This window comes from Periophthalmus magnuspinnatus, chromosome 11, assembly GCF_009829125.3.
Source record: "Periophthalmus magnuspinnatus isolate fPerMag1 chromosome 11, fPerMag1.2.pri, whole genome shotgun sequence".
Lineage (NCBI taxonomy): Eukaryota > Metazoa > Chordata > Actinopteri > Gobiiformes > Gobiidae > Periophthalmus > Periophthalmus magnuspinnatus.
In genome coordinates this window covers 19955635-19979337 of record NC_047136.2, presented here as the reverse complement: position 1 = coordinate 19979337, position 23703 = coordinate 19955635, and the positions used below count along the sequence as shown (strand labels likewise).

The window sequence follows — 23703 nt, the reverse complement described above, 5'->3', positions numbered from 1 at the left end:
AAACAGATGGTGGAATTATGGAATAGGGTTTTGTGAATAAAGCTGAAAAAATCAAACCCATGTCCAAAGGTTTTGTCAATAAAATGAAGGAAATGAAAACAAAAGAATATTTGAATGAAACGAGTCCAAAGCGTCAAACTGTGGAGAAATGCTTTTCAAACGAAACAAGATCGAAATTATTCAGATATTTGTGTTTCTGGCCGCTCCCTCAGGTATGATTCAGGTTGGATCATTTTTGCGTCTCTTTGAAAATACCAACAGTTACTCTTTAAGTTACTCTTACTTTAGTAGTACTTTTCACAAATATCTTTTTACTTTTACTTGAGTAATCTCTTAAACCACTACTTTGTACTTCTACTTGAGTAATATTACTTTGAGGTAATGTTACTCTGAGTACATATTTTGTCTACTCTGTTTATTTCAGTCTTGTTCAAATATCCAAACTTTAGCTCATATCCGGCCGCACATCTGCTGTTTCTTTAGGAGGACGAGTTTTTACGGTGCGTTTAAAGTATTCGGTTACATCCCACAACCGTGAGTTTTCCAAGTTTTCCCTCAGACTTAACGACTTTAGACGGAGGGAGCAGACGGAGCAGACGGGGTGAGGCGTGGTTTACGCTCCTCTTTGGTTTTTACGCACGGACGCAGCAGACGCTTCAGTCAGTGGAAACAGCGCCGAAAGAGCGTCATTTTTCCACGAGTTTCAACGCGGTGATCTGTCTGGACTTTTTAATGAGACTGGAAGAGAAGACCACACAAAGCAAAAAGAAGAACAAAGTCTGCGAGCGCCTCACGAGACTGACGCACAGGAATAGGTGAGTTCACGTTTTACGCGTGTTTTTTTTGTTTTGTTTTTTTGTTTTTTTTTATGATTATTAGGCTTATAGAAAATTAGGTTTAAAGTATCGATAAGTGGCTATAGAAATGTGATGCAACATTAAGTTAGCTAAGGGCTTGGATGTGTTTTATTTTATTTTAGGCTAGTTCTTCTTACCGCGTTGCATTTCGTGCGTAAAAGAAATGACACGTGATGGTTATTCGATTATTCCAGTGTTATAGCGAATACTCGAAACAAGCGATTACATGTAGAGCTCGAAAGGCGTTCATGATCAGTACAGTGTTCTACATAATGGCGCTTTTGGGTCTTGTCAAATGAGCTGTTGCCAATAAAAGATCCAATAAATTAAAGGTGCACTGTGTAACTTTTCCGCTGAGGGGTCCGTCGCCTGCTTGTCTCGTGGATATGTTTTGGTTTGCCTGTAAAGTTCCACAGTATGGCATTAAACACATCAATCTCACATTTATTCTATTGCAGATGATTCTTTTGAGAAAAAGTAACAACCTTAAAACATATTCATTCCCCCTGAGAGCGGTGTCGCCTCTCCACAGATCTCACCTGCAGCTTTGCTCTGTGGACTCACCTGCTTGGCTCCTTGTTGACAGATTTGTTTAATGTCACATTGTGAAACATTCCAGGCAGAGCAGTTGACCTCAGCTGGAGCATTTGACCCGATGTGCATGTTTTGGGTTGATGGAGGAAACAAGAGGAAGAGACTTTAATAACAATCGAAACGAAATCACGTTCTGAAATGTCCCCCTTTGTCAGATGCCCTCCCCGTGTGTGTTAGATGCCATCCCTGTGTGTCAGACGTCCTCCCCTTGTGTCAGATGCCTTCCCCGTGTGTGTCAAATGCCCTCCCCGTGTGTCAGATGCCCTCCCTGTAATTTAGCAGACACATTCTGAAATTGTATTAGTTTGTCAAGGTCAGGATCAGTTTTGGTCAGTTCTTCTGGGCGTATTTAAAATGTGACTTTAAACAGAATCCTTTTATTTAAACCAAATCGTTCAACCCTAAAACCCTAAAACCTTAAAACCCAAACAGAAACATGCTCCACAGAAGGAAATATACAAATATACTCACACACCCAGTCAAACGCATTCAAGTTTTTTTCTTTATTTTTACTTCTTTCTGTATTTTATGCACACAGAAGACATCACATATATGGAGAGAGATATACTGAACTATGGAGTGAAGTTAAATCCAGTGCTTTGTTGAAAAATATTTAGTCAAGTTATTACACTTTTTCTCTTTCCTACATAATTCCATATATCTTACTTCATATATTTGATGTTCTCTGTGTGGTTATAAAGTGTAGAAAGTAGTAAATTAATTTAAATACACATGTAACTAAAGCCGTTTTTTGTTGCCGTGGTCTGGGCCGTGGTCTGAGCTTTGTTAAACTCTGGGTTTGACACGTTTCCTTCCTTCAGCCCAAAGGAAAGCAGCCATTTTGTTTTAGAGGCATTTACACAAAGATCTTCAGGAATCTGTTGAAAACAGTGTCACCTTATGTTAAACAGACAATATCCTATGTGTCAGATGCCCTCCCATCCTCCATATCCCTATGTATCAGATGCCCTTCTGTACTCGTGTATCCCTGTATCTGAGATGAGGGCAGGTCAAATGTCTCTGTTAATCTGCAGATGTTGTGCTGTGTCAGATGCCCTCCCATATGTTGTGATGTGTCTGGACCTTGTCACCGATAGAATGATCAGGGAAAAACATTTGTGTATTTTACATTTGAGATTTTTCTCATAAAAATACCTGAAAATGAAACAGAGTAAACTGCTCACAACTTTGCACTGTTTAAAAGCACCATCTCACACTCTGAGGACCTGAGGGACCAGCCTCCTGCTTTAGTCCCGGTTTAGTCCCAGTCTAGTACTCATTTAATCTTGGCCTCCTGCTGGAGCCCAGAGTCAGGACTGAACCTAAAACAGTCTTCCTGAAGATGTGAGACAGGCCTCTACTTTTACATGTTTAAATTCAGATTCAAAACTGTTCTGTTCAGCTGTGCATTTGACTGCAAGGGTTTTAATCTGCCTCTTCTCTTTTAATGTTCAGTTTATAATGATTATTTATATTTTGATTTGTTGTATTGTGATTTTAATCTCTTTATTATTCTGTTAAGCTCTTTGAATTACTTTTTGTATGAATTGTGCTGTACAGATAAACCTGCCTTGCCTTTAAGATAAGTCTTATAACGGCACTTTTAAATCTGAACTGTTCTTCAAACTGTTCAGATCTTTAACCATGTTCTAGTCGTTTCTTCTCATTGAGCCTCTGAAGTTGTATTTGGAGTGATTCATGTTTGAGTAATCTTTAATTTCTTATTTTCAAGATGCCAACCTACACCTTCACCTGTATGCGCCCACTGTGACGTACACAGTTCGTTCACTAGTTTTATTTTCTTAATTGGTGATACTTGTAGTCATTTTGTTTCAAATGAAAAAAAAAAGGGCTGCTCGCTAGTGTGATGTGCAGCACACACACAAAAAGACACCCCCCCCCCCCCGCAGACACACACACACGTGCACACACGTGCGCACACACTGCAGGATGTTTCAGTCTTAACGCTCAAACCACAGAGGGGGAGAAGCTCCTTGGATTGCGAGTTTTGGCGGGAGCTTGTCCCTGGAATGCCGCGCCTCGTTCCGTATTTAGCTGGATCCAGGGCGGAAACTGCTATTTTCTTCTTTGTTTTTTCCTTGTTTCAACCAAAGTTTCTTCCAGAGGCGAAAGTTATATTTGAGGACAATTCAGAGGAAAAATATTCTAAAAAAATTAGAGTATCTAAGGACAAGGGTTTAAGAGCTGTCAGGGCTCGTCAGGGTCAGGGCTCGTCAGGGTCAGGGCTCGTCAGGGTCTGGTCAGGGCTCGTCAGGGTCTGGTCAGGGCTCGTCAGGGTCAGGGGTTATCAGTGTCTGGGGTCGTCAGGGTCTAAGATCGTCAGGGTCTGAGGTCGTCAGGGTCTGGTCAGTGTCTGGTCTGGGCCTAGTCATTGTCAGGCCTCGTCAGGATTAGGGGCTGGTCAGGGACTGGTCTGGGTCTGGTCAATGTCTGGTCAATGTCTGGTCATGGTCTGGTCATGTTCTGGTCAGAGTCTGGGTCTGGTGAGGGTCTGGTCAGGGTCTGGGTCTGGGTCTGGTCAGGGTTTGGTCAGGGTCTGGGTCTGGTCAAGGTCTGGTCATGGTCTGGGTCTGGTCAGACTTTGGTCAGGGTCTTGTCAGGGTCTGGTCAGGGTATGGGTCAGTTTAGGGTTTGTTCAGGGTCTGGTCAGGGTCTGAAATGTTTTTTATTTAATTTCCAAAAATAATGTGTTGTGGAGCTGTTTTTATCTCTCGAGTAAGAACAGAACAACTTTGTGTCAATAAAAGTTGAAACAATCTGAGACTTTCTGTCCTGACTACGACTTGTAAATGTCTTATAACATCGATGTATACATCCAAACAGGATATCAGATGGACTGATATTTGGAAGCCGATATCTAATCCAGCATATTTTTCAGTATCGGATCGGTGCATCCCTCTTTAAAAATGTTTTGACCACACACATCTCTGTTATCTCAGTGGACCCTGTTTCTCTGGTTTAAGCCAAATTGAACATCCCTCACACAACTACTTCCTGTCTGCAGATAACCCCACTTCCTGTTCCATCAGAGAGCCAACCAAAACATTCAACTCAAACTCTGCACAATCTGTCTATACATTTATTTTGACGTCAACAATTAGAGATACACATACCTGAGCAACAGCAAATATTACCTGAGCTACAACTACAACAACAACTATTATCTGAGGAACAACAACAACTAAAACAACAACAACAACTATTATCTAGTATCAACAACTACTACAACAACAACTACTATCCGACAGAAAATACACACCGCTGGGTCGGTCGGTTTTCGCTCATGTTCTAACTCATGTTCCCTCTTCAAAAACATGAAGAGGTTTTAGATGTCATCCATGCATGTTTGAGTAATCTAGAGATCTCTTCCAAACCCTATTCAAATGTCTGAGGCATTACACAGACACCCTCCTTATGGTTAGCTGTAAGAGTCTATACAAGGCTCTGCCCAAAAGCCTACGTCACCCATGCTCCCACACATGAAAAACATGATACAAAACTGTACAGAGCAACTTGACAAACCTGATGTGATGTGCAGTAGTTTCATTATTGGGATGCACACTGATTACGTTGTGATAGCACTCGGAAAGAGGAGTGAGTTAGCACAGAGAGCATAGTGAGGGGGGTCTCAGAGCTTAAAAAAAGATTTTAAACATATGATACATATGAATATGTTCTTTTCAGGATTTTTTAAACAATAAAAGGAAACATAGTGATCTAAATATGTTATGTGTTACAGTTAATACCCCATAGAAGTTAAATACCCCATCTTTAATACCACATAAAAGAAAAATACCCCCTCTTTCAAGATAGACTTTATTTTCAGCCTGAGGAGGGCACTGTAGAGCATGCGCTGCTCCATCGTGGGCTCGTTATGAAACAGGCTTGTCTCAAAAAATAGTTGATGTTGAGATTCCTTATTATATGTGTATTGTGCAGAGCAGTGCACGGGATGCCCCCCCGTGCGTGTCTCAGTCTGGAGTCTATTTCAGTCCTGTGCAGTTTTCTGGTGGAACAATGCTTTTCCTTCCTCTTATAGCCTTCATTTTGTCTTTTTGTTTAGTTTTAAGCTGTTTCAAGCTGTAAATACTCTGTACAGTGCAGTACTTTTGTTGGCTCAAACTTCACAGAATCAGAGAAAACCCAGCTCTGGTGAAGCAGGTGAGATTTTGTCTCTAATGCACAACAAATTGGATTAAAAAAAAAAAAAAACAGAATAAATACATTTGTAATACTGACATGTGTTTTCACCAGAATATAAAGCACCTCAGTGTAAAAATATTCAGAGTATTCAGATTATTATACTCTTTCTTGACCATGTAACCGAATACTTCACAAACTACATTTTACTGCAGTATTTAGGCCTGTCACAATAATCATTATGTCAACTTCTCATTCAGTTTATGAAGCTGAAACTATAGATTTTGGACTCAGTATTTATCATGAGTACTTTTTCATTTGGAGATTTGGCGTATTTCTGTTGTAAAACAATGAGATTTGAGCTGTGGAGGGGTGAACAAGTCTCTTTTATGGGTAATTATTTTTGCATTCTGCTGTTTATCTGTTGCAGCTCAGGTCTTTAAATGAAACTATTTCAAATGTTTTACTGGGATTATCTTTCATTTTTTAAATCTTACTCAGTGACATAAAATTGTTTGAACATTATTGTTTCTCGAGCTTCAAAATGTGTTCCAGTGATGGTCTACAAGTATTCAGTATTCTGTCACTAAATACATTTGCAAAGTCTTCTTCCCAGCACTAGTTTCAGAATCATGAATGTTTAGGACCGTTACCATAGGGATTAACAATTAACAAAATATATTTTTTCAATGGGAGAAAAATGTTGGTTAATAGGGGAGGGCAGCAGTAGTTCACCTTGTTAATGTGTGAAATTAGGTGTGAATGTGGGGGGTTTGACAGCTTGACTTCGGTCAGAGTGCCCCAGGGCAGCTATGGCTACAATAGCAGCTTTTGAGGGTGGAGTGAAGAATGCACGATGCAGAGTCTGCTCATCATTTATGTATTGACTTCATTTGCCTTTTCTTTTTATTGTTTTTGAAGGATTTCTATGGTAATGGCAATAAACAAACTCACTACTTCCACTGAAGTCCTCTCCCTCCTCCTCTCTTCTTCCACCTCTCTCTCTACACATGAAACACATATTTTACAGGACGCTTGTGTTTTGACTGTTCCAGCTCCTCTTAATGCCTTGTTTAATATTTACAAAACTTCCCCCCCTCTCATGCAGGTCCTGTAGCTTATATTCTGCTGTCTAATCCAAAATGGTGGAGCATTTTTATTGTTGCTATTGTGTTAATATTCTCCTCTCTCTCCAGGACCTGTTTGACCCAAAATGGTAGAGCGTTTTGACTGTTAAAGCTGTGGTCTCTTGTTTAATGTTCACTGAACTTCTCTATCTTCTTTCCAGGACCAGTTTGATCCAAAATGGCGGAACGTTTTGACTGCTCGAGCTGCTCTGAGTCTCTGTTTGGGAGGAAGTACATCGACGTGGAGTGCAGACCTCACTGTGTGCCCTGCTACGATCGACTGTTCGCCCACACCTGTCATGAGTGCAGCCAGACCATCACACACAACACCAAGGTAACACTCTGACGTAGACCTGAGTGAACACCACAGATCATATAAAGACATGGAAGCTCATCGAGGCTAGAGCAGTTGCAGGGGCCAATTTGAAGCTGAGTTCCATATTTGGAATTCTGACTGTGAGTATCATAGCAACAAAAGAGCCAATCTGGGTCGAGGCTGTTGAAAGTAACGTCCCCGCCCACATCACGGGCTTGCTAACGCTAGCAGGAACAACCTCAGGGAAAGAAGGCACCTGATTTGTCTGTTATTAATGTTCATATCTTGATTTATGGACACAATAGTGAGATAAAAAACAGGATCATGTAGTGTGGGTTAATACAAACATTTTGAGACCAAATTCTACAATTTGACTTAAATTCTACAACCAGCAGGGGGCGCATGGACTGGAGTGAAGCTGAAATCATCCAAATTATTCTACTTCCTGCATTAACACATGACATCACAAAGTGGAACAGAGTTTTCAGTTTGAGAGAAGAAGTGAGCCTAAATATGCAGGGTTTGTGTATTAAACATGTCTGAATGAAGCAAAACACAACTCCAGGTCTGTTTGTGATGAGGAAACAACATTAGAACAGAGATCATAGAATACAGTAGTATAATATGGGTGCTTTAAAGCCACAGTACGTGACCTTTATAGCCAGAAAATAGACAAAAATAAAAGCATGTTTTTTGCACTTGAAAGGTTCAAAACTGTGCGTTTTTTCCATGGAAATGTTATTCCTTTGGCTGCAATACACAGTATGGCACAAAACGTATTTATCTCCATGGAGAATGTTCTAAAGTAAGTTCTGTTTCTGTGGAATCATGTGTCACCCCTAGAAAGTTGCATAGTGTACTTTTAAAATAAGGCTATTGCTGCAAGATATTGGTACAACTGGAGAAAACTGGGTAAATCATTAGAATGCTCTGAATGTGTAAGGTTAGTGAGGAATAACCACTGCAAATGGTTTAAAATGAACTACTTCTGTTTTTCATGTTTTTTTTAATAAATCAGGTACATCACTGTATATATGAATTCCACAAAACATCACCTTTTAAAATTAGGTTTTGGTGTCCCTCAGGGGTCAGTCCTTTGACCATTATTATTATACTTGATTGTACTTAAACTCTTATTTAATGACAAACAGAAACAGAGATCAAACTGTGCTATAAGGTTCAAACAGTCCTCTATTGAAAGTTTTTGCATAGAGACTTTTAGCGCCCCCTCTGGTTTGCTCTGGTACCTCACACATTCACATTCATTTACTGTGAGTGATGCTTGTCGCGGCCTGACTCTGCCTCTGCTGCAGTTTTAACCTAAAAATACAGTCTGGGAACTTTAAACACAACACTGGAAACTATGCAACATTGTGGCTTTAAAGACACGCCCTGCCGAAGGTTTGAAGAGTTCAGCCATTATAATGTTCTTTCTTTTTATATTTTTTTCTGTCCGCTTACTTATCTCCATGGCGACCTTGAGAGCCTTGAAAGGCGCCTAACAAATAAAATGTATTATTATTATTATGGCGACAAGCAGGTGACACCAATCGGCAAAGTTATGGGTCAAATCAGTGGAGAGGGGAGTGAAAATAATTTTTTTCAATTTTTTATTTTTTTTTTTGTAATAAAAACACCTGTCATTGAATAAAGATAGACAGGCTTAATGCCATACTGTGCAACATTCCAAATAAAGCAATAACATCTCCATGGAGACAAGCAGATGACAGAAAGGTTACATAGGGCACCTTTAACTTTTACTGTGACACTAGTTCAGATTTTCATTATGATTTATTTATTTGCTAAGAGCTATTGTTTGTAGCTTTATTTAAGCTTCTTCACTCAAATCCATTCACTCTAAAAACAGTGAAATAGTTCTATTATATTGAACTAATTTCACTTTTTATTTGTTTAAAGGGTCAAAGAGGAAACGCGTGTTATTTTTATGATCTAATATTTACAGTTATAAATGCCAGCCCCTGTGGTAAAGTGGTTTCTGGGGCAGTAAACCTGTCATGTTGTTTTAAACTGTTTTATGAGCCCGGCACTACCTAAGTCCTGTCTGTGTGCTCAGGGATCACATAGTCTTGAGGTTTAGTCCTGCAAACGTCCTGCAAAAGGACAATTTCCAAATAGGAAGTGAGCAGTTCCAGCTTCACTGGCTCCAACTCACAAAATTGAGGCCCCTCTCTCTGTAACTGCTGCTGTCAGACTTGTCATTTTGGTCGTCGTATTCGTATTAACCCGCTCTACATGATCCTGGAGTTTTTATTTATTTTGTCCGTAAATCAAGGCTTGAACATTAACAACTGACCAACCAGGTGCCTTCATTCCCCGAGGTTGCTCCCACTAGTGTTAGGAACAAACCAGCAGTGCCAAACCAGCCAAATATGGGTCTTCGCTCCAAATTGCTAGTCCTGGTTTAGTCCTGCTTTAGTCCTGGTTCAGTCCCTTGTTCAGTCCTTGTCTAGTCCTGGCTTAGTCCTGGTTTAGACCTGATTTAGTCCTGGTCTAGTCCTGGTTTAATCCCTGTTCAGTGCTGGTTTAGTCCTGGACCAGTCCTGGTTCAATCCCTGTTCAGTCCTGTGTATATGGCATATATGTGTTCACAGGAGCTGTTCTTTGAGGACCGACACTACCATGAGGACTGTTTCCGCTGTGGTCATTGTGGCCGCTCTCTGGCCCAGGAGCCCTTCTCAAGTCTGGGCCAGAGCCTGGTCTGCGGCGACTGCTTCTGTAACGACTTCTCTTCCAAATGTGTGGCCTGCGACAAGAACGTCAAACCAGGTACTGCACAATCCTTTAGGTCAGAAACACCTTGAAAAAAACATTTATACTGTGAGCGAGGTTGCCTCTTCACAGATCTGACCTGTAGCGTGGACTGGTGGTGTTATCTGCTCGTTTCTGTGAAGACAGATCAAGCTGATGAAACAAGACACTTAAACCAAGACTATAAACAAGAACTAAACCAAGGGAATACTTCAGGACTAAGGACTGTTTCTTAAGCAGGACTTAAGCAGGACTAAACCAGCACTAAACCAGGACTAAACCAGTTATAAACCAGGACTAAACCAGGACTCCAGACCAAATCAGGGCTAAACCAGGACTAAATCAGGGCTAAACCAGAACTCACAACTGAACCAAGAATAAACAGGACTGAACTAGAACTAAACCAGGACCCAGATGTGACTCGTGTCTAAATGCCCTCTTCTCTGTGGAGCGTCTCTGTGTTCGGTGTTGGCCGTGTGTGGGTTAGAGGCTGCAGGTTTAGATGATGATGAGTGGGTTTCATGTTGTTTTTGCCTCAGGAATGTTTAAGCTGCAGTTTAGAGAAATCCTTCCACTTTTGGGCTCAAGAGACTCTGCCGTAAAATGAGACAGGATTAAACGATCCACTGGTCAAACTGGAACTTCAGCTTCAACTGGATATGATAATACCATAGAAACAGAGCTGTCCAAAATATCTAAAATCAGATCCTAATTGATACTAAAACTAGTATCGAAACTAGATACTCATTGTCCGCAGGTATCAATACTAAAGAAGCCCCGTTGACTAAATTTAAAAATGAACCTTTCCTGAATATCTTTAGAATGATGTTGAGCTGTATCTTTCACAAGTATAAGACACATAGACTAGTATACACCCATGGACCACTATGAACCTACTGGACACTGAGGGATTACACAGATATAAGGACACATGGGAATAGAACACAAAGTACTACCATTTAATGTGGAAAAATCACAGTGTATTATCTAAAGAAAGAACGTTTTTATTATCCGTTTTTATTATCATCGTATTATCGGGATTGAGTGTTGAGTCTATTCCTTAGTTTTCGAAATTTTAGTCTGGGGCCAACATTGCTATAATCTGTATACAGTCACATCATGGGGAGGGTTGGGAATGGGGGGTTTATGAACACCACACACTGTTGTTATCCTGAGTGTATGTTGTGTTCTAGGCTCTCGGATGTTGGAATATGAAGGCTGCACTTGGCACGAGGACTGTTTCTGCTGTCAGGCCTGTGGGAAGTCCATCGGGGCAGAGGCCTTTATCCCAGACAATAACAACTATTACTGTGTGGCCTGCTACGAGACCCGGCTGGCCCCTCAGTGCTCACACTGCAACAAGGTACACACATGTGGACTTTTGACCTGGACTTTTGGGGAAATACGAAATTTGTAATATCTCAATATAATCGTTACACGCACTGATCAAATGGTAAACAGTCATATTTTTATACAGTGCTTTTCCACTTTCAAGGCTCAAAGTGCTTTACATCAAGGAACCACTTACCACCATTCACAGACACATTCATACACCAGTGTACACAGACACTGGAGGCAAGATGGGTTAAGTGTCTTTCTCAAGGGCACAATAACACTGAGCCATTGAGCCACTGTCACTGCACATTTACAGTGCAGCAGATTTTCTCCTGGTGAGTGAACAGAATGAAATCAGACTAAACAGATGTAACTGTTCACATGACGGTTCTAACTGCAGAAATCAGACAGTGCTCAGAGTGCTGTTGTGCCTGTAAACATAGTCGCTGTCTGATGCACATTGTTCTGATCAAGTTTGTACACAAAATGATCCCCCGTAGCTGGGTGTCATTTTACATCCAATCATGAGGATGCTGTATCACTACCATAGACTGTATAAAGAAGTGGACTAAGTGAGTGTGACATTACCCCCAGCGTTCAAATCCAAATGAAGCTTATCGAGGCTAGAGCAGTTTAGGGGCCAATTTTGAGCCGATATCCATGTTTGTATTTCCGACCGCGAGTATCATAGAAACCAAGAGACAATCTGGAGCAAAGCTGTGAAAGGTAATGCCTTTCCCTGGCCACACCACTGGTTTAGCAGGGAGCGGGCACTTAGCAATACTGTCAAACCTGTTGCTAATGCCAACAGGAGCGACCTTGGGGAAAGAAGACGCCTCATTGCTCTGGGTTAATACAAACATTTTAAGACATTTTAAGTTGATGGAGCCAGAAGTGCACCCATGATCATTTTTTATTTGGAACGTGGTGGTTGTTATGATACAGTGAGTTCTTGGCTCTAGTTATTAAAAGAAATGATCAGATTCAACATTTGTGCTTTTACTTTTTGGAGATTGTATAAAAATATAAAAGTACATTGTTAAAGGTAAATCTGGCCATTCATCACAGTCTAGAATCTGAAAACCACAAATAAACTTAGCTGTTGTGAAATGTCCTTCCCTCTTCAGGCTCTGACCAAAGGCGGTGTGACCTACAAGGACAAAGTTTGGCACCGTGACTGTTTCCTGTGCTCAGGCTGCAGACTCCCTCTGTCTGCGCAGACGTTCACTTCGCAGGGAGAGGAGCCCTACTGCGTCAAGTGCTTTAGCAACCTATATGCTAAGAAGTGCACTGCCTGCAACACTCCCATCACAGGTGGGTTTGAAAGGTACTTAAAGCTGCTCTGTGGGACTTTTCTGGAGTGGAGTATGCCATCTGCTTGTCTCCATGGAGATGTTATTGCTTTGCGTCTTAGTTTCAAAGGGGTACAAAGGCCGTCCTTTTCCATTAAAGGGCTCCTATGTTTTGAAATGGACAGAGTTGGTGTTTTGTCTGGAATTCTCCAAAAAAAAATTGCATAAAATTGGTCTCTCCATCTCCATGGAGACAAGCAGGTGACTCCACCAAACCAAAATTTCCCACAATGTACCTTGAAAACTTGTATCCAGTGCTGGTTACTACTCAGGCCAATACAGAACACAATGCGCTGGGTGCGTCATAAAATCCCCAGTGGACAGAGACAGGTCTTTAACACAACACGACTGAATGAAGCAGAGAGAAGCTCTGGTTTATGACACTGTTGATCCTGATTATGAAAAAACACTCTTAAACAAACCATTATGGTGTAAAGGTGTTAGCATTAGCAGCTTAAGCTTTATATGAGATCAAGTTTTACATAAACGTGCGAGATTAATATTAGTCCATAAAGACTTGTGCCAGTCCAGTCTCATCATTATTTATGACACAAATCAAGTTTTATCAGAGTTTATACTTTAAACTTTTTTTCACCCAGAGCCAGAGTCACATGACCTGAGTCTAGAGAGCTCTGTAGCTCTATAGAGTCTGATAAAGAGTGTGGGTCTGTGGGCAACTATAGTATTTTTGATAATAGCGGGTGACAGATCCTTCATCAGTTCACTAGTGAACCTTAAAGTGCAAACATTTTTAAACCAGCCCTATTGTACTTATTGCACATGTGGATCATTATGTTATAATTTGCACATTTTAAATCACAATATTCTTTTAAAACGACTTAATAAAAGAAACAAGTCTACTGACTTCCGTGTTAGAAAACTGTGGTGCCCAATGCGAGCTGATGTCGCCGTAAAAGTCATCACAACAAAGTGCTCATTTTTTCATTTGTACCAAATGACTAAGTGACGCTGCCAAATCCTACGAGTATCACCAGTTAAGAAAATAAAACTGGAGCAGGAAGTGCATACGTCTCACCGGACATGTACCAGTGGAGGTGAAAACAGGGGTAGATCGGCAAAATGGCGCCTTAAAAATAACAGATTAAAGATAACTCAAATGTGAATCACTCCAAATACAACTTCAGAGGCTCAATGAGAAGAAACGACTGAACATGGTTAAAAATCTGAACAGAACAATTTGAAGAAAAGATCTGGTTTGAATGAGGTTGTAATGCGTTTACTCCTCGTGGACCAGAGGTGTTTTTCTCTTCATGGACCCAGGCGCTTACTCCTCCTGGGCCCAGGCGTTTGATCCTTGTGGACCCGGGCCTGTGCCAAACTGTGATGTGATCTGGAAATCATTTTTGGTATTTCCACAGAACCACAAAGCTGTAATTAAAAAAATGTTTCCATCAGCGATTATCACAGATTCCTCGAGTGAAAACCAGAGGCCCAAGTCCAGACCAGGAATGAAACAGAACATTAGTAGAGCTACTCAGATTATTTAAACTCAAAATCACCTGATCAAATATTTGTCATTAAAGTGGCTGTTTTACAGATGGTAGGATTAAAGGTACACTACCTAACTTTTCTAGTGGAGGGTCTAATACCTGTTTGTCTATGTAAAGACTCTAGTGCTTGGAATGTTCCACAGTAGGGCACTTAGGTTTGTCAAAAGTATTGAAAATCAGGTCCTAATTGATACTAAAACTGGTATCTGAACTAGATCCTCATTTTTGGCAGGTATCGATACTAAAAAGTCCCATTGACAGAAATGAACCTTTCCTGAATATCTTTAGAATGATGTTGAGCTGTATCTTTCACAAGTATAAGACACATAGACTAGTATACACCCATTGAGCACTATGAACCTACCTGGTTATTCAAAACAGATACTGCTCAAAAATACCTTGAAAAACATGCATTCTTTCTCTGAGTGAGGTCACCTCTCCACAGATCTGGCCTGTAACTTGGCCTGTTGGTGTCAGCTAATTTTCTCCAGATAGTTTCATGCCATACACTGAAACTACAGGGTTGGCAGCTTTTACACAGAATAAGACCCCCATGGAGACAAAGGGAGGGCATCTGACACACAGGGAGAGTTCGTTTTCACAGAGGACATTGTAATACCTAAAAAGTGCTATTTTTGAGATGAGCTAATGGTTGAATCTTTGTTCTGTAAATTTTCATTTGTTTGTTTGGCAGGTTTTGGAGATGGGAAATACGTGTCTTTTCAGGAGCGTCAGTGGCACCAGCCCTGTTTCAAATGTTCCCGCTGCTCAGTGTCTCTGGTGGGATCAGGATTCTTCCCAGATCGAGACCTCATCCTCTGTACGGACTGCAACTCTGAAGACTGAACACCAGCTTATCCATATGGAACACCAGGAAATATACTGCACCACTGACAGATGGCTGACCCAACACTCCAGGACATACAGCACCATTTGTGCTTAATAACATCAAAATATATACTGTACCATTTTAACTTAAAGGTCCACTATGTAACTTTTCCAGAGCTGGGTATACCATCCGCTTGTTTCCATGGCCTGTAACTTGGCCTGATAACATCATCTGTGTCTCCATGGAGATAAATAAGGTTAATTGTGTCTCCAGATCTGAGGTCAAAAGCAGAATGAGCCTCACATGAGTCTTTCATTTAGGTTGCCAGTTTCATTGCTGAAATTCTGTTGCTCTAAACCTAAAACAGATCTGAATGGTCATTAAACCCCAGCACTTGTAGTCAATCATGACTCAGTGCTAGTGCAGCCTCTGCAGCTTCTTTCACATGAAGCCTGTCCATATACTTAGAATGAGATACTTATATGTTTCTATCTTCAGGTTGTCCTCCTGCCTGATGCACATGCCTTGTTCTGCTAATGTATGTTAATTACACGTGTGTATAAACTACTATAGGCAAAACACATGCAAATATTTATATCAATTTGCAAGAAAAACATATTTTCAGATAAAGTTAACCATTAATATAAGTTTTATATAACTGTTTGTTATAATGTCCAACTGAACTTTCAGTGTGGGTTTAATCGAATAAACAAACTATGTGCAAAGAAATGATTCTTTTATCAAATTATAATTATAACAAAAATTTAGGAACTTTTACTATGTCAATGTAGATGGCCAGGAATGTTATACATATACATACACATACAGACATATACAGATTAATGTTGCTATTGCAGTACCTTTCTGTTATTTGGTGCCCTGCTCTTAGTAATAAGTGTAGTGTTAATGGTAGTACTAACTGTTTTATTAACTGTAGTATTAATTGTAGTATTAACTGTAGTATTAACTGTAGTGGCTTGAACAGAGGTTATGAAATCATAATATTTATCAAGATGATGTAAGATACACTGAGACGAGAGACACACAGGGAGCCATTTTAGGAAAGGCTGTCCACCATTTCAAAGGACAGTAAATTAGCTTCAAAAATCTGACCGTTAACCTTAAAGTGCACAGGGTCAGCTAAGCATGGAAGTTTCAGATGTTTTGAAAACATTAAGTGGATGAGAATTTAACTTTCTCAAGAACATGTACCATACAAGATACAGTGGTTAGCCTGTCTCCTCCCTCTCACCAGGAGGTTGTGGGTTAGACTCCTGATCTGAGTGGAGTGTGAATCTTTTCCCTGTGTGACTGTGGCAGAGTGACTGTGTCAGATGCCCTCCCTATGTGACTGTGACAGAGTAGTTATCTTGTTGTGGACTGACCGATCACAGATGGAGTTTGTCTTTCTAGTGTTTCCCACGGTTTGCTTTAAATAAATCCTCGGATCTCAGATTGTTTGGTCCCAGAGGAAAAGGTCAAAGGTGAAAGGTCATTTCTACAGTGGGCTTCACACCAGGACAATTATGACAGAATAAACAAACAGATGTAGGTCTACAGTTTGACATTAAGATTTACAGCACGATTTACAATGAATTTTAACTATCTGAAGGCGCACTGTGTAACTTTTCTGGTCTGCTCGTCTTATGAAGGCGCTTTACCTGGAATGTTCCACAGTATGCATGTATTTAATTAAAAGGGTTTTTATTGACAAAACATACCTGCTACCTTGTCCCCATTACGATAAGGTTAAGGGACATTGTTTCTAGATCTTGAGCTAGTCTTGGTCAGGACCTGTGCATGCATCCAGACACAGGGAGAACATGCAAACTCCACAGAGACACAGGGAGAACATGCAAACTCCATACAGAGAGTCTCAGGAGTCAAACCCACAGCCTTCTTGTTTTAAGGCATGAGACTGGGTCCAAACCAAGACTTAAAGGCACTGTACCTGATTTTTTCTGTCTTAAAAATGTGAAAAACAGAACTAGTTCATTTTAAACAGTTTGCAGCGGTCCAAAGTTACTCCTCACTTGCCTTATGAATTCAAAACATCCTGATTACTCAACACAATGAGTTTATAAGCACTTTTCACAACTTTCAGAGATCAGAGTGGTAATGCTAACAACAACTAGGATGCTAACATGCATTTCCTGATTATCAGACAATAAAAGGGTTCATACATGTATGATAATAAATAGTTTTAGGTGGACTAAAAAAAGGACTCGGGAAACTCAAAATGGTGTAGGCCCCATAAGGACACTTTGTTTTAGTTTCATGTGTTATCAGAAGAGTGCAGCGTGTCCATATAAAGGCCCTGTCTCACATTAACAGTGAACAGAATATTTGTATTAAACAAACAGTTGACCCACAGGCCTGGAGTTTGTCTGCACAATCGCCTCAGAACAGCTCGAGTGTACACAGGCGCTGCAGGGAACACGGATGGAGAGGGGTTGTGAGACCAGGGGTTAAATTCCAGATCGGACCATAGCATTCTGTCAGTGTGTCCTTGGGCATAAAATACATATGTGAGGAGTAAGTGGATATGTGGTTTTCATTATAGTGATGCCGTACCCGATTTTCACCATTTTAAAAACAGGAAAAATCTAATTTATTTTAAACAGTTTGCAGTGGTCCAAAGTTATTTCTCACTGACACTGTGCATTCAAAGCATCTGAATTACTCACCACGATGAGTTTATAAGCACTTCTCACAACTTAGAGTTTTGCCAACATGGTAATGCTAGCAAGTCAATGTAATGTTCCCAAAACACTTTGTCGATCGGAGTTAGTCAGCCACCTCTCTGCTGTTCAGCCCCAGGACATACGTGGTCAATGAAGGTGGAATGAAAGAATAGTTGTCTACTGTTTATGAAGCTTGCTGTTGTTTACATACATAGATGCGTTTTTCTGCCAGTGTGGAATATTATAGCCAAAGGAATAACATTTCCATGGACACAAGCAAGAGTCAGGTTTGTGGAGATGCAAGCACGCTCATAGTATAGTTGTTTTTCAAAATAAAAATATGCCTTTTATTTGAGTGTACAGTATTTTGGTCCTGATGCTATCCATCCCACTCAAACATGTCATCCCTCCTCTCCAAACATTATAAATAAGTCACAATCCATTTTTCATCCAAATGGTTTTTATTCTTTTTTTTATAAAACATGTGAAATAATGAGCCCATGTAAAAAAACAAAAGTGTGAAACTGCTGTGATTCTCCATAGACAATAATAAATACAAATCTTTAACACTATGCAGACACCAGTGTGGGACCTGCAGCCCTGCCACCTCCACCACCACATGAGCCACGGGAGCCACACGAGCCACCGGAATGTGAAGGAAAAACACATTAAAAAAAGTCCAAAAATGTTCTGATCTGGAGGAGACAGGGAGGCAGGAGGAGATCCAAAGACAGAGAGAGGGGGAGAGAAAGAGAAGAGGAGACAGAAAGAGGCAGAGGGAGGGGAGGGTGAGGGAGAGAGACAGAGGGGGAGAGAGAGAGCAGAGAAGAGAGAGTGACAGGAGGAGAGGAACAGAAGAGAGGAAAGAGAGGGAGAGGAGAGGAAAAAGAGTGGGGGAGAAGAGATCTTGGAGGTTCAGGTGGAGTAGTCCTGAAAAAAAAAAAAAAAAAGAATACAAAATAAATTCACAGTTCACAGACACCAAAACAAAATAATGGATTATGGCAATGGTTCTCAAACTGTGGTGTGTGTTTTCCTGTGTGTTAGCCAATCAAATGCTGACATCTAAAGCCCAGCAATATTTACCAAATCCCGTATGAAACAAAGTGATGTTCACTCTAAACTAAACTCACCGCTCTTGGCTTCTTGTTCACCTTCATGTCAAACCTGCAAAACAAACAATGTTCATGTATAGACTCCTCTACTGGCCATTCATGGAACTACTGTAAATGAAAAACTCCAAACAAGAACTACAAAAATGTTCAAATCAAAAAGACATTAAAATGATAAAATTATCTTCAATCTACACAAACCAGTCGATGACCAAAACTGATCATTTTAAATACTTTTTGAAGAAGAAATCAAATATTCAAATCCTGCTTCAAAAATCTAACTTTGGTTGAAAAAAATGAAAAGCAGGGGCCAGGCACATGTTTCACCCCAAAAACAAATGATCAAATGATAAGTTTTGAAAAAATTATGAATGAAGACATGCACATAAGCAAAATGCAACACTCTAGTCCAAACCAAAGCTGACCAAAGAGCAGGAGGCGAGCAGATCAAGACTTACTCAAAGTCATAATCAAACATGGCCGACGGGCTGTGGAGAGCAAAGAATTATGGGAAACAGAGTGATTAGTTCAGGCTAATATTAAAAATCTGTCGTCAGAGGACAGTTAAGACCGATGTTAGTGAGATTACTAGTTCTGTTACTACAAGTTCATTCAAGAAGGGTGAGTTTTTCAAGTGTGAGCACAGAAGGTGATCTGTGAAAGTCACAAAAATGTAACTTCTTGTTGTCAAATAGCATCTGATATCTTAAATTTACAATAGGCTGCCTCAAGGTGGCGCTTGAGAGTTGTGCCTAGGATTTCATGTCAGTAAAGATGTACATTTGTAAAAAAAACAAAAAACAAAACAACAAACAAACAAAAAAAATGTATGAATCCTATTTTAAAGGCACATATGCGTTCCTCCTGTCCTCGTGTCTATAGGTTATCAGTTACACATTTGCCCTATTGTCTTGTAAAAGACAATAGGGCATTTGCCCTATTGTCTTGTAAAAAATGAAAAACACTGTCATTCCAAAAAGCTGTGCTCTAATTACAGCAAACGTTTTAAATAAAATAAATGTAAAGTTGTTTGGTCAAACTATGCGATGAAGCTCACTTTGTATTATAAAAGTCCAAAGCTAATTCCGTCTCGTTCTTGTGGGAACTGCGCCTTGTCCCAACTCTAATGCACAGAACAGACACATGGTAAACACTGAAAAAAGGAGCTAGAATAATAGTAATAATAATAATAATATCTCAAGCCTATATAGCGCTTTTTGGACACTCAAGGACGCTTTACAAACAAAGATATGAAATATCATTAAACACATACTTTTAGACTATACGGGTCATGGTCTGACCTTCAGGAGCAGCTTTGTTACAACATGGGGGAAGGATCGTAGTTCAATCTGGTCAATCTAAATTTGACATTCTTTGCACCAATCACACTCCAGAGTGTGTGCATCAGTACCTAAGCACAACACAGCAGTCTAACTGTTTTTGTATTGCTTTGTATACATATGTTTGCAGGGTTCCCACACCTTGCTTGAAATCGTTTTCCAGGACTTTTTAGATGAAGTGCTTGTCTACAACATAATCCCATTTTTTTTTCTTTCTTTTTCAAAATAAAGATGTACTCTAAGGCTCAACCCGTCCACAATTTATATCAATTATATTCATATTCAAACACCTCAAATATGTTCTTCTGTACAATTTATGTGTAATTTCCTGCATCTTGGTTGGTTTTAAAATAAGTTTTTGTTTTCAGAAAAAAAAACACAACTCTTTTTACTGTGATGATAGTAGTAAGAGTCTCCATCCATTTGATATCCAATAGGGGGTGGAGACATTTTCAAGGACAATTTAATTTTTTTTTCTCCAGAATATTTGAGCTTTTTTCCCTCATTTTCCATGTGTTTTGATGTCTAGAAAATAGGCCAATTATTTTACAGGTTTTCCAGGACCCGTGGGACCTATGTGTTTGTCACAGCCTTCCCCATAAATGTGTATTTCCCTCTGCACCTGTGCCTATTCTTGTTCTTCCTCTTCTTGTGGGAGTTGTGATGGCTGCTAGAGGAGGAGGAAGAAGCCGCTTTCTGGGGTTTCGAGTCCAGTTCCTCAGTGTCGTCTTGGCTCGGCTCGTTCTCCTGGTTCTGGAGATCTGGAGAAGCGTCACTCTCTGTGCCGCTACCTGCCTCACGCTTTTCGTTCATGTGGTCTGGAACCCCACCGAGCGCACACACCGCCTGTGAAAGGGAGGGCGGAGTTTTAGGTTTTAAATATTTCTTACCAGCAGTGATGGTTACTCCCCCCCGCCCCTCTCAAAAAGTGTGGAGCCACTCTTTCTGCACCATTCACTTTCTATGAGGATTTAGCAGAGTCTTGCTAAAATAAATCAATATTTACATATCAAACAGTGGACAACAAGTTACATATGGATGACATGATGGATGATCACTTAGGGCGTGGTCCACTAGAACCAGGCCTAAGTACGGAGAGCCCTTAAAGATATTTCATGGCCATGGTCTTATTTTCTCACTAAAGCATTATTTCTGCTGCTCCACATGTAAACAAACAGCACCGTGTGATGATTTCACCAGGCTGTGGCTCCTTCAGTTGTGCAGGTGTGAGTGTGGGCCATAGTACCCTATGTAATTGGCTCAATTCAAAAGGCCTTGTGTGAGTGTGCCTAAGTCTTCAATAGACAGAGATTATTCATCCCCTAAAAAGGAGACATTCAGGTGAACAGTTGGACAGAGCTTCTTCCATGTGTGCTTAATAAATACTTTTAGTTCAATAGTTTTCAGTGAGAAGTGATATGTTATAGGATCCATTTTAGCTAATTACATTTCATCTTTCCCATAAACAGTAGGATCTACACCTGTGTTATGTTATTGATCCTGAATGAGAGACTTACTGCGACAGAGGTCACTGATGATTTGCTAAAAAGACGTTCAGCTTCTTTGAATTTCCTGTTTCGTCTGTCGGTTTTACTGTTGGAGTTTCTATAAGAGAACAAAAGTATTTCTTAGGCATGTCTACATATAATAATAACTCGATGAAAGATATAATGGGAGTCGGAGTGCTCACTTCTGATTGGTGAGGTAGCGGTCCCATCCTCTTATGATGTTTCCGTACATCTGTGTGTCTTCTAAGTAACTGCCTTCGAACGCATAGATCTGTCTTTCCAAGTTCACCAGGGTCTCCTAAAAAATAAAATACAAATAGTCAACACATTAGACCACACAATGCACTTTTAATTTCTTCGTTCAAATGCACTAAATAATAAGATTACAAGATTAATCGTAACTGATTCAAAATCACTAACCCTGTAGTTTAGATCTGTACAAACATGTTCTGAAATGTGACTGTTCGTTCTTGTATTAGTTTGAGTCTTTTTGTCAATTTTTCTGGACGTGTTTAAAATTTTGAACAAAATTTTATTATTAAAACATGAATCGCAAATCTAATGGCAATACATGTCATAAACATGGCTACTAGATATTTTTACCAAATTGTTCAAATTGTTGTTAAGAAATGCATTTTAATGGGTTTAACCGACAATATTTGACAGATATGAGTGTAATAATAATACGAGATAAATAAAAAATGTGTATTGTATCCAGGGAACCCAGCTGAAAGGAAGGCGCAAATTCCACATATCGCGAGAACATTCTACCGGGTGGCTTGCTAACGCGAATTAGCATTCGCGACACAAACTGGCATAAATAATCTAAAGATTACAGCTTTAGAATGGAAACGAGATAGATAAGATATATTATACGTGGCTATAATGCTAACATGCCAATATTTAAGATACAATACTAACTACTGTTTGAAAACACTTAAAATAGACAACGTAGGTGCTATTGTTGTTAGCCGATTTTAGCATGGTTAGCATCACCGGGCCTTTCATTCAGTAACGCACGTTAGCGGGTAATTTTAGATTTTACCAACTTTAGTGGATTATATTTGTAAATTTTGATGAATGTGCAAACTTACGGCTAGTTCTTGCTTCCTCTTGACCAGATCCGCCAGCTCCCTGCGGGTGTCGGGGATCTGGGGCGGAGTGGCCTTAGCGTGCATCGCCATGACTGAAGGAAGGACGGGGCTCTGGAACAAATCAACGGAGGAGGCGCGGGTTTACAGCGAGAAACCGGAGCGTAGAGCCCGGGAGGTGGCACTGTTTGACCGGGGACAGGAGGATAGGTTCTTTACAGCGGGGAACCAGAGCTACTTTTCTAAAAGAACCGAATCTCTTTTATGCTGATTTACACTGAACCAACACAAGAATCAGCACAGAAGTAGGGCAGGCGATACGAGTGAGAGCTCTGTGCACAGAAAAACAGATTTGGCATCACGATAAGTTCGTTTTTAATTATATAGTGCAACATTTTATTTAGAATATGCATAATTCCAAAGGGTAAACACTCCCACTCTCAGTTTGAACCATTTTAAACACACTGAGCCTTGGTCGTTTCTCTCTGTGATAGTTTGTGGTTAAAATGAGTTCTCACATTGGCTTCTGTCATATTATGAATTATTAAAAGAGCCTTACTTGTCTTTTGAACCATTGAAGTAAACGGATCAAAAAGATTCGGATCCCCAAAAAAAGCCACAAGTCCCAGCATTAAGTGGCTCTCAAACTTATACCAAGTCATTTTTAAAGAGGTGCTCACTGCTCACTCCAGACAGACACTACCTTAACGCACTTGCAAAAATCAATAAGTCCAATGTGAGCTCGAGGGAAATTCACTTGGGCGATCAGAAATTGCGTGGGTGATCTGGCTCCTATTTTTTATGAGCATCATTTATTTATTTATTTAAATTATTATTAGGCCCGAGCCTGGGACAAAGTCCAGGCGAGGGACTAAGCGCGTCCGGAGCCCGGAAAATGGCAAAAATCAAACCGTAAACACGCCCCGACATGACACATAAAGTTAAAGAATCCAACAGGTGATCAGTCATTGTTCTAGACATAGTATGAATGTTTTTTTGTTTTGTTTTAACCATTGCCCTGATGAATCTTGTTAGTTTCTTCTGATTGGCTAAAATGTTAAATTGAGCGTGCATTTAGTGAACGCACGCGCTCAGGGCCGTTTGTATCGCGGATACA

The 23703-nt window shown here is 40.2% G+C and overlaps 2 protein-coding genes across 3 annotated transcripts; one reads left to right on the top strand and one right to left on the bottom strand.

Annotated features, from left to right (window-relative positions):
- Nucleotides 1-662: 662 nt before the first annotated feature.
- On the top strand, nucleotides 663-15573 carry LOC117378903 (four and a half LIM domains protein 3-like). Its single transcript, XM_033975591.2, has 6 exons — nucleotides 663-815; nucleotides 6901-7073; nucleotides 9668-9842; nucleotides 11018-11187; nucleotides 12287-12473; nucleotides 14717-15573. Exons 2-6 carry the CDS (start codon nucleotides 6918-6920, stop codon nucleotides 14866-14868), a joined length of 840 nt encoding a protein of 279 aa, XP_033831482.1. The 5' UTR covers nucleotides 663-815; nucleotides 6901-6917; the 3' UTR covers nucleotides 14869-15573.
- A 2410-nt stretch (nucleotides 15574-17983) lies between these two features.
- On the bottom strand, nucleotides 17984-22738 carry meaf6 (MYST/Esa1-associated factor 6). 2 transcript variants are annotated; one of them, XM_055225546.1, is made up of 7 exons: nucleotides 22590-22738; nucleotides 21678-21793; nucleotides 21505-21592; nucleotides 20610-20833; nucleotides 19106-19135; nucleotides 18669-18702; nucleotides 17984-18465 (listed from the first exon to the last, which is right to left on the bottom strand). In XM_055225546.1, the coding sequence occupies exons 1-7, from the start codon at nucleotides 22677-22679 to the stop codon at nucleotides 18451-18453; spliced, it is 597 nt and encodes a 198-aa protein (XP_055081521.1). In that variant the 5' UTR covers nucleotides 22680-22738; the 3' UTR covers nucleotides 17984-18450. The 2 variants fall into 2 exon arrangements, with proteins under 2 accessions (XP_055081521.1, XP_033831483.1); XM_033975592.2 differs by lacking the exon at nucleotides 19106-19135.
- Between the last annotated feature and the right edge of the window lie 965 nt (nucleotides 22739-23703).